At 39.2% G+C, this 15,583-nt stretch overlaps 1 protein-coding gene across 4 annotated transcripts in view; it reads right to left on the reverse strand.

Moving 5' to 3' along the window:
* C2H8orf34 (chromosome 2 C8orf34 homolog) overlaps window positions 1–15,583 on the reverse strand; it is a 201,662-nt gene that overhangs the window by 17,885 nt on the left and 168,194 nt on the right. Inside the window, exon 14 of one of the 4 annotated variants that reach the window (XM_075743926.1) lies at window positions 11,026–12,056. The exons of the other annotated variants lie outside the window; for them this stretch is intronic. Coding sequence (XP_075600041.1) covers window positions 12,049–12,056 — 8 coding nt within the window. The 3' untranslated portion in view covers window positions 11,026–12,048. Of the gene's footprint in view, window positions 1–11,025; window positions 12,057–15,583 lie in introns of those variants that run through there. 4 annotated transcript variants of the gene reach the window in all.

Here is a 15,583-nt window from a genome sequence, read left to right on the forward strand (position 1 = left end):
CTACTTGTTTTGGTTTTGCACTGGGCTACAGCTCAAAAACTAATTTCCCAACCCTCACACAAAAAATATATTAAATAGCACAGTGGTAGATTGAACACTGTATCTATCTACTTATTCTACCTGTTTCCACAGTCCTGTGTGTTAGCTTTAACTAAATCTCATTCCTCTGAAATATGCCAGCATGACAGTCATGGAAAGTTACTCTATAGAGCAGAAGACTTCATAACAACATGTAAAGAAAGGGAATATTTTATTAAATCAACAGTTTCAACTTCAAGGCAATACAAACAATAAGAAAGTCTCAATTTCCAAATATTTCACCATAGAAACCTTAAATCTTATAAAAAAAGGAGGTTTTAGAATGCAAAAATTGAAAGTGTGTAATAAATTTAGAATCCTGTATAATATATTGGCGAGTGTTCTGCCTGTCTGTGACATAAATATTCCTTTCCACTGCCAGAGATAAAATTATTTCCTCATTCTGTAAAGTTACAGGATCTCTTCACCATATGAATAACTGTTCCCTCCCTCACGAAAGAGAAAATTGGTACTTCTTTGTAGAGAATGCACAAAGCAAAGGGCAGATTTGAAAGCTCTGCAGGTCAAAACTGGATTACAGTAAATATTGTCTGTAAGTCAGGTTGTGGGGCTGGGGGAGGCACTTTCTGCAATGTTTCAGCACATCAACATCAAATAGAAGGTTTTCAGAAAGCATTCTAAAATGCCCTCTCTCAGACCTGTCCAGAGCTAGAAAATCACTTGGCAGCAGTACAAGAGACACTAAATTGCATCATTTTAAGAATAAAAACAACACCTTTTACTTGTGGATTTAAGTCTGTTCTCAAACCTGAGACAGGATCATTTATCTTGGGACAGTAGCAGGGCACTGTCCCGGGACACCAGTGTCAGACAACCATAGACAGCTCAAAGTGCTGTCAACAGGGCAAGGGAAGTATGAGATGGCAGAGGATTTGGGGTGCATCAAAGGATGTCAACAAGAATCTCTCTGTTTTCCAAACTGATCTAGCAATCTGCTTACTCGGAGGGCTTCTGTTCACAGCGATGAAGTAGCCTAGCAGTAGTGGCATGGGCCTTTCAGAAACATGACCAAGCACTTGAGAAAGTCTGGATGTTCACTGTGAGCAACACGGACACCTCCCATCATGGTACACAGAGATGCCCACCCAGTTCCACTTGTTCAAAATGACAACAGTAGAAAGATGTACAGAAATATCCATACACACATACAGCCCATACAGCAAGCAGTACAGAAACACCCATGTACAAAGTCGTTTCACTTCCTAATGCACACAAACATCTCTCTACCTGTGAAGACACAGCTGAGGCTCTCCCCATACTCCACCAAGGAGAGCTACAATGGCAACAGAGCAGCCCAGCCTACATGCAAAAGGAAGAGCTCCATGTGGCAAGCCACATACTGAAGACAGTCCAGGAAGAGGACAAAAAAGGTGCAGCACAAATGCCATTACAGAAACTTTAAAGCAGAGGAACTTGAAGAGCTTGGAGCACAGGAGGGAGGGAGGGAGGGAGGGAGGGAGGGAAGGAGGGAAGGAAGGAAGGAAGGAAGGAAGGAAGGAAGGAAGGAAGGAAGGAAGGAAGGAAGGAAGGAAGGAAGGAAGGAAGGAAGGAAGGAAGGAAAAAACTCAACCTTGTGGAGCTCAGGACAAATTTCACTGTCCTTCAGTTTTGTACAGTTGGCAAATGTCCACAGTTGTCTCTACCTAAAGGCACTCTGAACCTGTGAAAAACTATTAAACACTTGCAGGTTGTCATAATGTTAGCTCCCACTCAGCTACATATCCTGTGTGGATAAATGCCATGCCACTCACCCAACTAATTAAAAAAAACCAAACCAACAACCAAAAAACAAACAACAAAAAAACGATACAAACAAGAAAAGCCCAGAAAATTCCTCTTATCTGGTAGCATGTGATTTCTTACTGAGAAATATGAACTAATACAAACTAACATATAAGCCAAGACTACTCATTTTTCATTGAATAATGGAGAAGAACAGTCTAAAAATTCATACCAGCCTGTGAGTGTTAAATGTTAGTTTGCTATAGAGAAAACTAAATCTGAAAGTTAAGCGAACTATGATCAAACTTCTCCAATAGTGAAAAAGCACGAAGACCATAAAAAAACCCCACTACAGTATTCATATAACATCATAGGGTATGAAATTAAAATGTAGGCCAATTGTTGGCACACTAAATGGAGAAATGAGGGACTTTTTTTTTTTATTGGCAGATCTTATGAATGTGTTTCATATAGAAAAATTCAGCTTGTACAAAGAATTTAACATCAACAAAGTATTAAAATTCAAAAATCTATGGAGTCCAACATGCTAAAAGACAAAGTTTGTTTCTTGTGTGGCTCATTCCTTCAATCCTAAGATAAAGACATACATAGACAGGCAGGCAGGCAGGCAGACAGACAGACATGTGTGAATCCTACCAAGCAGGCAAAATTTTCCTAAAAAGTCCCAGATTTCCTTGAAATGCTTTTTTGTAAAATTGAAGAAATACAATGCCATAAATAAAATTCAATAAATTAATTACTTTATAATATTGTGTCAAAAAAGAAATTTGAAAAGGTCAAGCCATTTATATTTAAATAGTGGTTTGTTCATAAAACACTCACAATTTAATTCTTGAAATCCCCAAACATTTTAATGGAAATTAGTTTTCTCTGATGCAAAGCAAAGCTGTGTTTTGCTTCTCCAACATGTATTAAAAAATAAAACAATTTAGACCATGCGATTACACAGACATTATTCACATGGCTTCATTCCAGTATCCACACTTCAGAACTTATGTAGTGGCCTTGTCTGGCATTCCCTTGCTGTTCAAAAGAGAAGTGACTCTGTGTTTTGGCAATGAACATGGTAAAATCAGCAATTAGACTCCCCAGGACAGGAAAGGTATGGAAGGAGAAGTATTAGGACTCTATTATGTTAATTTTGTTAGACAATCTCTGACCTATGACAAGATCAGTTGTCTGCCTGTGGCATTTTCAGGGGGAGAAGGCATGGCAATCCATCGAGCTTGAGCAACAACCTGAACTTACAGCATCATATCAGTACTGTCTGATGCAGGTAATTATTTTGACATCTGGTGGGATAGATCCGTATTTCCCCAAAAATCCTTCAGTATGAACAAATAGGGAAAATAATAACATATTATTATATGCAGTGAGTGCACCTTCAGCAAGTTTACCAATGACACCAAGCTGTGTGATGCGGTTCACACGCTAGAGGGAAGAGATGCCATTCAGACCTTGACAGGCTGGAGAGGTGGGCCCATGCGAACCGCATGAAGTTCAACAAGGCCAAGTGCAAGGTCCTGCACATGGGTTGGGGCAATCCCAAGCACAACTACAGGCTGGTTGGAGAATGGATTGAGAGCAGCCCTGAGGAGAAGGACTTGGGGGTGTTGGTGGACAAGAAGCTCAACATGAGCCAGCGGTGTGTGCTTGCAGCCCATAAAGCCAACCATATCCTGGGCTGCATCAAAATAAGCATGGCCAGCAGGTCGAGGGAGGTGATCCTGCCCCTCTACTCTGCTCTCGTGAGACCCCACCTGGACTACTCTGGGGCCCACAACATAAGAAGGACATGGAGCTGTTACAGTGAGTCCAGAGGAGGGTCACAAAGATGATCAGAGGGCTGGAGCACCCCTCCTATGAAGGCAGACTAAAGACTTGGGGTTGTTCAGCCTGGAGAAGAGAAGGCTCCAGAGACACCTTAGAGCAGCCTTCCAGAACCTAAAAGGGGCTTACAAGAAAGCTGGAGAGGGACTGTTTACAAGGGCATGTAGTGACAGGACAAGGGGTAATGGCTTTAAAATAAAGAGGGTCGATTTAGATCGGAATAAGGAAGAAATTCTCTACTGTGAGGGTGGTGAAACACTGGAACAGGTTGCCCAGAGAAGTTGTGGATGCCCCATTCCTGGAAGTGTTCAAGGCCAGGTTGGATGGGGCTTTGGGCAACCTGGTCTAGTGGAGGATGTCCCTGTCCATGGCAGGGGGGTTGGAACTAGATGATCTTGAAGGTCCCTTCCAACCCAAACCATTCTATGATTCTATGATATTACTGCACTGCATTAATGGTATGATAGTTCAAATCTTAAAACAAATTAAATATCTTAAACATTCTTATAAACAGTCTGTCATAGCTTCATTCAGACCAAAATGTAAAATTGGAAAGAAGGATCTCAGCTTCCTCTGGGAAAGAAATACCCCGGGGAGTGGAGGGGAGTATTTCATTGCCAAGGCACCAATGAAACATAAATCCATGCAGGCTTGTTCCTTGTGCTGAAAAAAACCCAAACAGCTGTGTTCCACTTCAGTAAGCAATATATTAAAAGAGTTGGGGGGTGAGGGTGGGCAGAGGGACAACCTAAAGATGTCCCATGCCCCTAAGCACCTTTTTTAAATTGAGCCAACTTAACTTTCAAGTCTATGTCAGTTATCACCCTAACTCTCCCCCAAAATCCCATGGTAGTGGTAAATTACAGTTACTAGGAGGAAAAACTAGCATTGCTTCCTAGAAACACTCAGAAATGCTATATTTGGATTAGAGTAGCCATCTCAATTAAGTACTTCAAACAGTATTTAGTATGGAGGCAGTGGGAAGGAGGAGAACAGATATCTCTAATGGAAAAATTGTAGCCCTGTAATTAATCTATGTCAAAGTTCTCCTGTTCCCAAAAGAAATAGTTTAGAAAGAATGATTAAAACTTTCAGATGATATTTAATAAATGTCCAAGAATAAAACTGGATGACTTCCAAGCTCATAAAACATAAGGACTGCGAGAGCTGGAACTTCACTGTACGGTGCAGAATCTGCTGGAAAGGGCAGCAACGATGTGAATGATCCTTCAGCGTGCCAAGAGGATGGAGCTGCTGGGAGGCTGCTCTCTGCTAGGACAAGTTTGCCCACGGAAGAAAAGAATACCCCAGTTTAAAAAGACATCAGGGCAATTTGGATATGATGCTTTTCACAGATCAGAAAGGAGCTGGCTTTCTGAACACAGAATTTATTAATGCTATCAATAACGGAAGATCATTCTAATGGATGTAGCAAAAACTATGTCACGGAAGTGAATACCATATACACAAAGATGAATAGTAATATTTCCTCTGTACCAATAAGTACAGGATAAAACTTCTGTCTCTATTATAATAGACCAATGTATAGCATTTTATAACTAGACTAACTATAGAGCTGAAAAGTATCATGGGTCAGGTAAGCAGTTTAGCCAAAAGCACATTACCACATGACCATCAGAAGTTAAAGTCAAGCAAAAACCCATGTCAGTATCCCACATTTTCTGTAGAGCTTATTCCTTAGGTGATCTCTCCTTGTATCTCTTTGAAGAGATAAGGACCACTATGAATGACACTTTTCAAGGTTTTCAGATTTCTGAATCACTAGTGAAGAATTAATATTAAAAGTATTAGGAAGGGTTGCTGAAGTGTATCTTATCTACTTGAATGTAGTTCCAGTGTAATGGAGCAGAAAAGGAGATACTGTATATTTTTTACATCAAGTTAGATCATGCCCCAAATAAAACATTCAGACCACAGACATTTCATCTGGACACAAGAATAAAAATTTCCACATTCCTGAATTCATTCTCTTATACTTTTAAAATCTGCATGGTACAGCATTTACTCTTCTTAAATGAGTTAACTTTCTTCTGACATGCCTGAAAGCTGAAAAATCAGTGTTCAGCATTTGAACATGGCATTATTCTCTACAAACATTTAGCATAGAGAACAAGTGACAGAAGATAACATTTAATTTGTCACACTGTGAATTAATTGCTTTTAAAGGGAAATAGTGAGCATACATCTCTATCTGGAGTTTTGACTATGTTTTTACCTGAAGATCTTCAGCTCTGTCTTTTAAATAGCTGACTGTCTTTGCATAGAGCAGACACAGAATTATGGATGAGGTTGATGCTACAGTCTCTCCCAGAAGGCCTATGCATCACAGTACCCCAGGCAAGCCCATCAGATGTTTTCAACACATCCTCACAGGAAAATATTTTAAATTCTGTAAGATCTGTGTCCAGATGAAAAGTCAATAACAGATAATGTGTTCTGGACACAGAAATGTAGCATCACCTGGGGGGAAAGGAAGTGTAAGTTCCTTTGGAATCTCAGCTAAAGGGCCCCACACTTTATTAAACCTGGGGTTGTGAGTGTGTAGGTGTTGGATTACACACATCAATAGGAAGAGAATGATTTCTGGAGGCACTTAGGGAGAGATTTTGAATTACAGTACTTATCAGGCCCCAGGGAGCATTTTGGCAAGTTTTTGAAATGCACTCATGAATTCCTCATGTGCTTTTTGGAGACAGCTACAATAACTGAGGCATGGAGGTTCGAATGACCCTTTGCTGTTTCATCACATGTGATTTCCAGTGCAAAAGCAGGGCTTCTCAGAGCAGCAACACATGCACCCTGCAGAGCACAAGTCTTTGCTGTCAGTGGCTGACACATCTCATGGCCTGTAACAATGGTTCTTCAGTAATTGTCTGTAACTCTGGGGTGAAATCCTGGCCACATTTAAACCATTGCAAAAATTCAAAAGGTTTTACAGGACCAATATTTCATTCTGTTACTTTGGGTGGCATCTGAATTCAATGTTATCAATCAGAGCTGAAACAAGATGCAAACAATTAACATGTGAAGAATATATTCAAGGGGAAAAGGTCTTGTTCTGAGAAACCACTTTCAAGCAAAAGTACAAGCACTTGGGTACATGATTTTCTAAAGATAAGGAGAGGTATTCTCTATCTCCAGACATTCTCAGAACAGCTTAGATAAACATCTGTCAGAAATGGTTTAGCTGCAGTCATGCTGCCTCAGGGTTAGCAACTAAATGATATCTGGAGGCCCTTCCCGGCCCCATTTCCTATTACACTCCCTCTGTAGGCAAACACATGTGTACATTTCTGGGAGAGAATGTCCCTGATGAGACTCAGCAGCTCTGCATTCAAGTAAATCACAAGAGGAACTATTTTTTTGCTCTCCCGTAGTGTCTCTTTAGAGCTGTGCTGTAGCTGGTTTTGGTGGGCAAAAAGAAGGTTCCTTCTGTCTCATGATTTAGAACAATATTCTGTCACTAGGGTCTCAAAGGAAGGTCCATGCATCTACAGAAGACATTGGTTCAGTGGTTCTACCTAATTGTTTCAGAACCGGAAGCATTCTCCAGGATTGGCTGATAAATAATTACAAGAAAAATAATGTGAAGCTCAAATATAATACAGATACTATTCATACAATAAAGATACACTACTTGGAGCGTGTATCAAATGCAACAGCAGAGCATCTTCTGGAATAGCAGCCAGGATAAAAATCACTAAAGCTCTGCCATCTTCCAACATCAGAGATATGTATGGAGCTTCAGAGATTAAATTCCAGTTCTTGATAAAGCCAAATTTATACATTTGTACTACATTTTGTAAGTGAAAACACCACTAGACTTCTTTTCTGATTGAACTGAACTTAAGGTTCAGTACAGTGTTTTCACCTGTCAGTGCACCCTGATAGGTTTACAGTTATCATAGAGGAAACTTCTACTGACAGTATATATTAAAATTTGTTGCATGTTCTCTTATGCAGACCATCCATAGAAAAGAGTATCTGACTGTACCATCCAAAGGGGAAAAAAGAAAAAAAAGCTATCAAACTAGATTCTATTTTGCTATGCTGTAGTTTTATATAACGTCAGGAAAGAAAACCGCAACCAAAGTCATAATTCTATTCTTATAAAGATGTGTCTTCTTTTAACCAACAACTTGATAATTAAAAGTAATTAAAACTATTTTGACTAATATTTCAGTCTAACTTACTACTAAGTAAGCTAATGCTGTCAAACCAGTGGTCTGTTTAAACTTTACTGGATTAACCCCAAGCTTTTGCACTTTCAGCTAAAATTGTAAATGGCAAAAACATCTACAAAACCACGTACCTGCGTTGCCTAACTAGCAGCTGCCCAATCCAAACAAAGTAGAAGCCAGGGCCAAAAATGAAGAGGCACCGAACTTGCACAAGCACAGGAAGAGCTATTTGCCTCCAAACACGGGGTTTTGCACATCTTTTTTTGTTGGGAAGCTGCCTGGAACTAACCATAGAAAGGTGCTAAAAGCGTGGTAACTTCACGGTTAACATACTCGCTGCAGAGAAGCCCAGGTTGCTGTAATCTATCTCAGGGGAGCTTTTCTGTATTTTACATTAATAGTTCATTGGATTAAATCTAAAGCGTGTCCACATATAGCCAGGGCAATGAAACAATAGCGTCACACGCGTGTGTGTGAGTTGGCTTTCATTTAGTTCATATATCTCTATGAGTTTAGTTGTTGCAATATAGAATTTCCCCTACACTTAGCTAGTTACCTCTGTAAGTGAAATGTAGACATACCTGAAGCAATACTCCAGGGAGCAGGAAACAAGTCTCCTTCCCTCTTTTGAAATTACTGACTCAGGAGAAAGAGACTTACACTGTGAATAAAGCCATATTTTTAGGAAGCATACTCCCACAGGACAGGAAGCTTTTGTTAATAGTATACGTGCGTACTACAGCTGGTTGTTATGTAAGTGTGTTTAAATTATTGCTTCAGTTTTCGAGATAAGGATTTGCTCAGAGAAATCTTCCACTGGAGAGTATTTCAAAAGAAATTGTTTCAATTTAATAACCTCTGCAAATAAAATTTCCTCCTTATTTCTCCCTCAGCCACACCTACATATCCTAGAGCTAGCCACTGGGGTAGCAAAAAGTCACTTTCAAATCTGCCAAATGATCACGTTACTTGATAAGAGCAGTACAGAAGGGAACCTGTTAGTACTACTGTGTTATTGGAATGAATAGAGATACACTAAGGTTGCTTTAAAAAATTATTCAGATAAAGTATCAAGGCTGTGACGGTCTTAAGAGGAAGCAGCAGAACCTCATATGACCATAAAAGCCATTTTATTATAAAGTGGCATTTGAAAGAAAGACAGCTGCTTATTAGACAAGCTACATGCATTTTTATATACTGAGATACATTTGAATTTTTTCATTAACAAGAATTGTTAATTGTCAAGAATACTGTGTCCCTACATCATTGCATTAGTGAATGCTTCTAAAAACTAAGATGTAAACATACGGCTAGGAAAAATTTATCTGTTCATCATGGCTCTTTTTCCATCAAAAAGCAGTAATTGAATAGCATCAGCAATGAGTCATGAAGTATCTTTCTGAAAAGCACTAAATCTACTCTGCTCCATGCAACTAGAGAGAAGAACATTTCTACGTAGCTTATATTAAACTTTTTGTGATGACTTTGAAGTGCCTGGTGCAGAGTCAAAAACAAAACAAAAAAATCCCCACCTTTATACTCCTGCCAAATTACCTAGAGCAGCATCAACAAGAAGAGCTTGCACAGCTGACTCTCAATTCAATTAGGCACTATGGAGGCAGAGTTTATTCCGTAAGCAATTGACAAATGGAAACTGCTTCCTGAAGCCAAAAAGGTCAAACAGAAAATGAGGAAGGCTTCTCGCAGCTCAAAGGTGAAAACAAGTTTTTCTGCAAGGCCTTCCCAGCTGCTCTTTGTACTCCCCACTCCCCTAAGCCCAGCTGCTTGTTGCCTATTAAGCGCATCCCAGCTCCTCCTCGGAGTTCTCCTGACTGGTTACGCTTCATTGCCAGCTTGTTCGCAGTCAGGGTACCAGGTGGCTGCTTCTCCTCTGCAATGCCAGCAGTGGTTGCTGGGCTGAGTGCTAGTATCAGCCAAGACTGCTTCCCATACGCTTTAGAGGGAGTAGTGCCAACCACAAGTGTTAAAAAATCATGAGATCATGTCAAAATCATGAGAACTCAAGTAAACAAACAAAATCCCCATGGTATTTTCTGTATGTTTTACTGTGAAAATAAAGTAATATTTTCCGTGGTTTTATCCTCTACCCTTCAGCTTAGAAAGTGTCCCAGAAAAATACTATTGTTCTGGCCAGTCCCAAGAACAGCCAGATCTCAAGAGCCCAAGACTTCACAGCTTTTACAACTGGAACCACTCAAGAGTCAAGCCATCCTATTGCACTTCGAGACACTTGCATGCATTTCACACTTGCTAAATTATTAATCATTCTAATGAGCCCTGATGGTACCCGCTATATCTGCAACTGAAAAGTTTTTGCCCTCTGAAGACCAGAAGCAGGATTTATATTCTGCCTTCCTGCATAAAGTTTGTCTTGTGTTTCTTCACATGTAATCCCAATATAAACCCAGACATGTCCCTGACCAAATGTCTCTGCACTACTACCCAGCCAAACTGTCTTCAAGTTCTTAGACATGCAAGAACTCCTAGAATTAAGATGCTGCCAAATTCTAATTTCTTTCTCAACTTGCAGGCAATCTTAGTTCCTCTGAAGTCAATGAGATTTCTCCCAGGGATTAAATATGGTCGTAATTTCACCCAATAATGGCATGAAGCAGAAAGAATGGAGCTTAACAGATGTTCAGTGAAGCAACTGGAAGAAGAAAAAAAAGGCAAACCTAGTTTACATTTTTCAGTATTGTCAAGGTAAAATATGAAATGCAGGCCAATAAGGAAGAATAAAACCCATGAAAGGAAGATAATAGTTTCACAAGAATGCTTCACTGAGCACAACTGACTAAATATAGCGTATCAGTGATAATATGCTCTCCCATAAGTAAATCAGTCTTCAAGTATATTGCAAATACACACAGCATAACAGATTTTCTTTATGGATGACAAATTAATGAAGCCCCTTCCTGAAATGAACTTCAAGGGACTATTCCCATGGGGTTCCAGTATGCTAAACATTTTACATATAGGAATCCTACACTATAATGATACATACAGCAAGCACGTGTTCATCACAATGTTACCTTCCATTCTACTTGCTCATGACTCGGACAGACGTTTTGAGTATTTAGCACTGTATGTTTGTGAGACAGCAAAAAAAGTACACACTATGAAACATTCATGACAGACAATTCATTTTTATTTCTTAAACAAATAGATGGTTTGTTATACTGTATTTTTTAATAGTTGCAAGCAATTTCATTATATCATTATGTCTAAGATACAGGAACCAAGCGTACATAATTGAAGACACAGGAAACTGAAAACACACGACAGAATTAACAGGTAAATGAAATCAGTAAATGCAACTGCCACATCCCTTCATTTGATGCCTGTGCAAAAGCATCTTCTAAAGTTCCAAGCACACAGCACACACCAGTTGGCTTGTTTTAAACAGCAAATTTGTTTCAGTAATCCATATGGGTAACTAATGCTTTATCACATATAAGAAATTCCTTTAGGTGCTTTATTTTTTTGCATGCATGCTCCATTCCTTATTGATATGTCCCCTGTTTAACAGAGTCTTGATTTCTTTAAAAGATCAAAGTAGATAAACTCAATACAAAGCTATGCGGCAGGGGCAACACCTGTTTCTGCTACCCACCCGCATCTCTTTCACTCACTCCCCCTTCTGACCTCTCCCTGCAGGTGACTATGAGCGAACAGCTAGCGCTCTGTGAGACCTGAATGGGACATACACATTGGCAGATGTGGGCGAATACTTTAGTGTTTATTAATCTAAAAAAGAGTAAAGATTACAAAAATATAAGGAGTAGAAAACCTTAGACAAGTTAAAATACATAAAATCTCTAGGTAAAGTTTATTTTGGTCAGGCAGAGTTTATACTTTATCAAATGTCAATCCAAAATAACAGGGGTATAAACTAAACAAAAACATTATAGTAACTTTATACTAAAAGGTGACAGTCACCCTTCTTTCCTAAGGCCACTGTACCACAGTAAATACTCTGATTCAGTGCATTACAGCATCCACATATCAGAGCGGTCCCACTTATGTACTGCTGATACTAGAAAAATAACTTTATTTAAAATTATTATGTATAAACTAAAGCAAATTCTCAGGTGTAGCTTTGATCGCCATAATTTTGTTTTAATTAAATTGTTCTTCAACAATCCCACTGATTTCACAAACCTGTGAAATCAAACAGAAAAACACGGAAATTAGGGCTAAAATTTAATGTACACAAAAATAGGATAAAAGGAAAAATTAATCCTTCATTATGATTGCATTTTGTAAAATTTTTCCGTAATGCTGAATCCACAGTTAAATTAGCAACATTGAGCAGTATTTTGATGAATCCCAGTTCTTTTTATTTCTAAAATATTCAGAAGCAAATCACAGCTTCTTTAGTTAGAGTATTTGTTCCAATTATTCAGTGGTTTGGAGGGTTTTTCTGCTGCTTCTTTTTCAATAGTGGTAATAGGTTGCGAAAAATTACCAGTGTTGCAAAAAGCATCAAACATAATAGGCAACTGTGATGAATCAGATAAGCTGAGATAGCTTTGTTTTCATTTCTGATTGTGTTCAGGTTGAAAACCTTCCCCAAAGCAAAATGGAAATTTAGCTTTTACAAATATTTACATATGCATATTGCAATACTGTTTTGCAAATGTTGCTGACTGTAATCAGCCTGCCCCTCCCAGCCCCCTCAAATGTTTGTAAAAGACGTAAAGCTGCAACTGGACCTATTATGTGGATCCAGTTAGACAATCGGGGTTACAAAAGGGAAAGAAACACCCCAACCACATTTAATTACACAGCTGAATGCATAAAGGTTTGTATGTTACCTTAGAAGCCTTCACTTTGCCATTTTTAAACACTGAAGGAAATCAGGCACAGCAGCTTCACATTTATTCACTCCTTTTGAATATATAAATACGCAACCCCTCTTTGGGAGATTAAAGAATCCTGGTAGAAACAAACTATTCCCATTATCTCCAGCTAATCAGTTAAGTACAATTGGAACAAGATCTTTAACTTTCATTTTGCTAGGTCATAAGCCTGGATTTTATATCTGATACTGTACTGATATTCAACAGAGTAAGGTACACACCATGAAAAGCTCTGCATTAAAAAAAAAAAAAAAGCAAGCAAGCCTGGGAAATCTTAGCAACAGTTCTTACCCTTTATTAAGCTTATATGTATTTTTTCATCATTTATGCCTGATGTTTAACAACTGTTTTCCTTGGAGGCACTTCATTTAGCAGAGATTCGAGTGTTTTCACAGTTTGATCTTTATATAACAAATTTGTCTTGGGGAGGGGAGAAAAGCAAATATAGGTAAGCCTGTTTCATTTGCAAATTCTTGTCATGACTGTTACCCACAAAAACTCCAGGGACTGTGGTCATCTTAGCTGCAGAAGGAAATGGGATACCAGCCAGAAAATATATTCTGTGCTACCCCATATCCATTATGGAATTCTTGACTGATGAGAAATGATATTAACAAGATCAAATCAACTTCCACCTGACAAGAGACAGAGATTCGTCAAGGTGGAGATGCAAGAGATGAAGGACACCCTGAAGGGGTGATGGGATTCGGTGTACCTCTCTCAGTCCCCCAGTAAGACAGATATCCAGCTGTCCTCTGAAGTCCCTTTGTTTTTCTCCTTACTTCAGAGAACAAATAGCTTGGACTAGAGTCCCTCACTTCTGTACAGCCGAAGGTAGGTGAGATGAGTCATACCCTGACAGGCTGATTTCTCCGATATAAAAGGGAATGGCAATGATTTAAAAGTGGTTAATACAAGCAGGAAAACATCACTGACTGACTTGGGGAAAATAACTGAAAAACTACAGCCATTTTAAAGTTAGTGAAGTCTCACCAGAAAGAAATACAGATAGATATTGGAATTGGGGCCCAGATTCATGACATATTTTAGAAACATTAACTGGTGATTTCTCTTAGCTTTGCTGTCAGTTATTACATTTATCATCTCGCTTCACAGATCAGGGAAATAAGACACAGAGGAAACAGGCGTTGCCCAGGTCCTGCTGTAACACTCCCACTGGCACTATGCATTACCAAACAAGATTTAACCAAAACGAAGAGGAGTCACACATCAAGGACCAACCCTCCTCTCTCCCAGTCTCCACATTCATGGACTTGCTCTCTGACAGGGTCAAGTACAGTCACAATAATTATGTCACAAAATCTTAACCTGTTCCATTACAGAGCTTTTCCTACTTGAATTTGAAATCTTCCCTTCATGATAAAAGAGGAATTTCTACAGTTTTGGCTTAGAATAAATCTTGGCCTTGTAAAACGCATTTACAGCAATAGGATAATAATGAGTGTTAATTTTTTTTTTACAGCTTGGAGAATATTGGGCCAAAGAAAGAAAACAGATTCCTTTCATAGATCCTTCACCTCCTGGTCATTTTTGCACCCTGGGATTACAGTCAAGAATTCTAATTTTTTTTGGTGGTTTCTGCAGCAATCTGGCCCCTCTGCTGAATCCATCAGTTGGCTGTGGAGCCAAAAGCCTTTCAAGGCCTTATTTAATGCAAAGGGATGTAGTCCCTGCTTGCTGCTCCCTGGGTCTTGCACTTCATGGGGTCATTTGCATTCAAACAAATTGAGTGAAAAGTAGGTGTAGAACATGACCAATGTGCTTTGGTAGTGCTTCAGCGCAACTTCGTGCTCTTTTCTCACTGCTGTAAATGACGACACAAGGTACCGGTGAAAGACGATGGGATTTGATAGCTCTTGAAAAAAGCTGGAACAATTAAATGGAATAAAAAGCACACAAAGGTTTGCAGCAAGATCTTCTTGGCCTGTAGTGAAAGCACTTGGCCAGCATGGCAAATGAAGGAATCGAGAAAGGCATAAAAGAATGAGCCCCTCAGCATCAGTTGGTCCCTAGCTCTTTCCAATGCTCTGTCCTATTAAGGACACATGAAATGGCCAGTGCCTTCCAACTGGAAAGTCTGGACAGCAGTCCCCCAGTCAAACAGCTCATCAGTATGTCCCTCTAAGGCCAGACTTTGCACCTCAGCATTTTCATAGGGTTATAGTCACCCGTCTTTACTAAAACCCTAAGGGTATTGCTTCGTGTGCATTTTTTGGCTGAAAGGCCAGCTGAAGCAGTTTCAGCTCACCACTGTCAGACTTGGATATTCTCCACAGCTCCTCCTGATTCACACAGCACAAATGCTGGGCAGCCACAGGGCTGAAAAACAGCACAAGACTGCATTATCCGAGTAAAAATACTCGTTTTACTCAGAGATTTTTCAATGAGATCAGTTCCCAGTTCACTGCATGCCTTCACAAAGAGCTACGTTTAAGTTACTTTTACTCAACACAAAAAGTGTTTTGGAAGAGCAAAGTCTAACAGGGGATGGATCAATCTGATATACTCAAAACCAAATCAAGTGATTTAAAGTTCCTTCATCAACATGCAACAGATTAGGCTGCATTCCCATTAAAAAGTTACATTTCTTTGCTATAATGGCTAGCCTTGTTAGCTGGCTGTCAGTGATTACTCAGTAAAAAGCTTTATTTTATTCTCTGAACTTCTTTAATATTAGAGAAGAGCTTTACTTTCCTAAAAGTTTATTATTTTTTTATCATGTCCTTTTACACAGATCTTTTAACAGCACAATATTAAACAACCTGTGTTTCAAGACATACACTATACTTTGTGATTCAAATCAAA

Source organism: Balearica regulorum, chromosome 2, assembly GCF_011004875.1.
Source record: "Balearica regulorum gibbericeps isolate bBalReg1 chromosome 2, bBalReg1.pri, whole genome shotgun sequence".
Classification (NCBI taxonomy): domain Eukaryota; kingdom Metazoa; phylum Chordata; class Aves; order Gruiformes; family Gruidae; genus Balearica; species Balearica regulorum.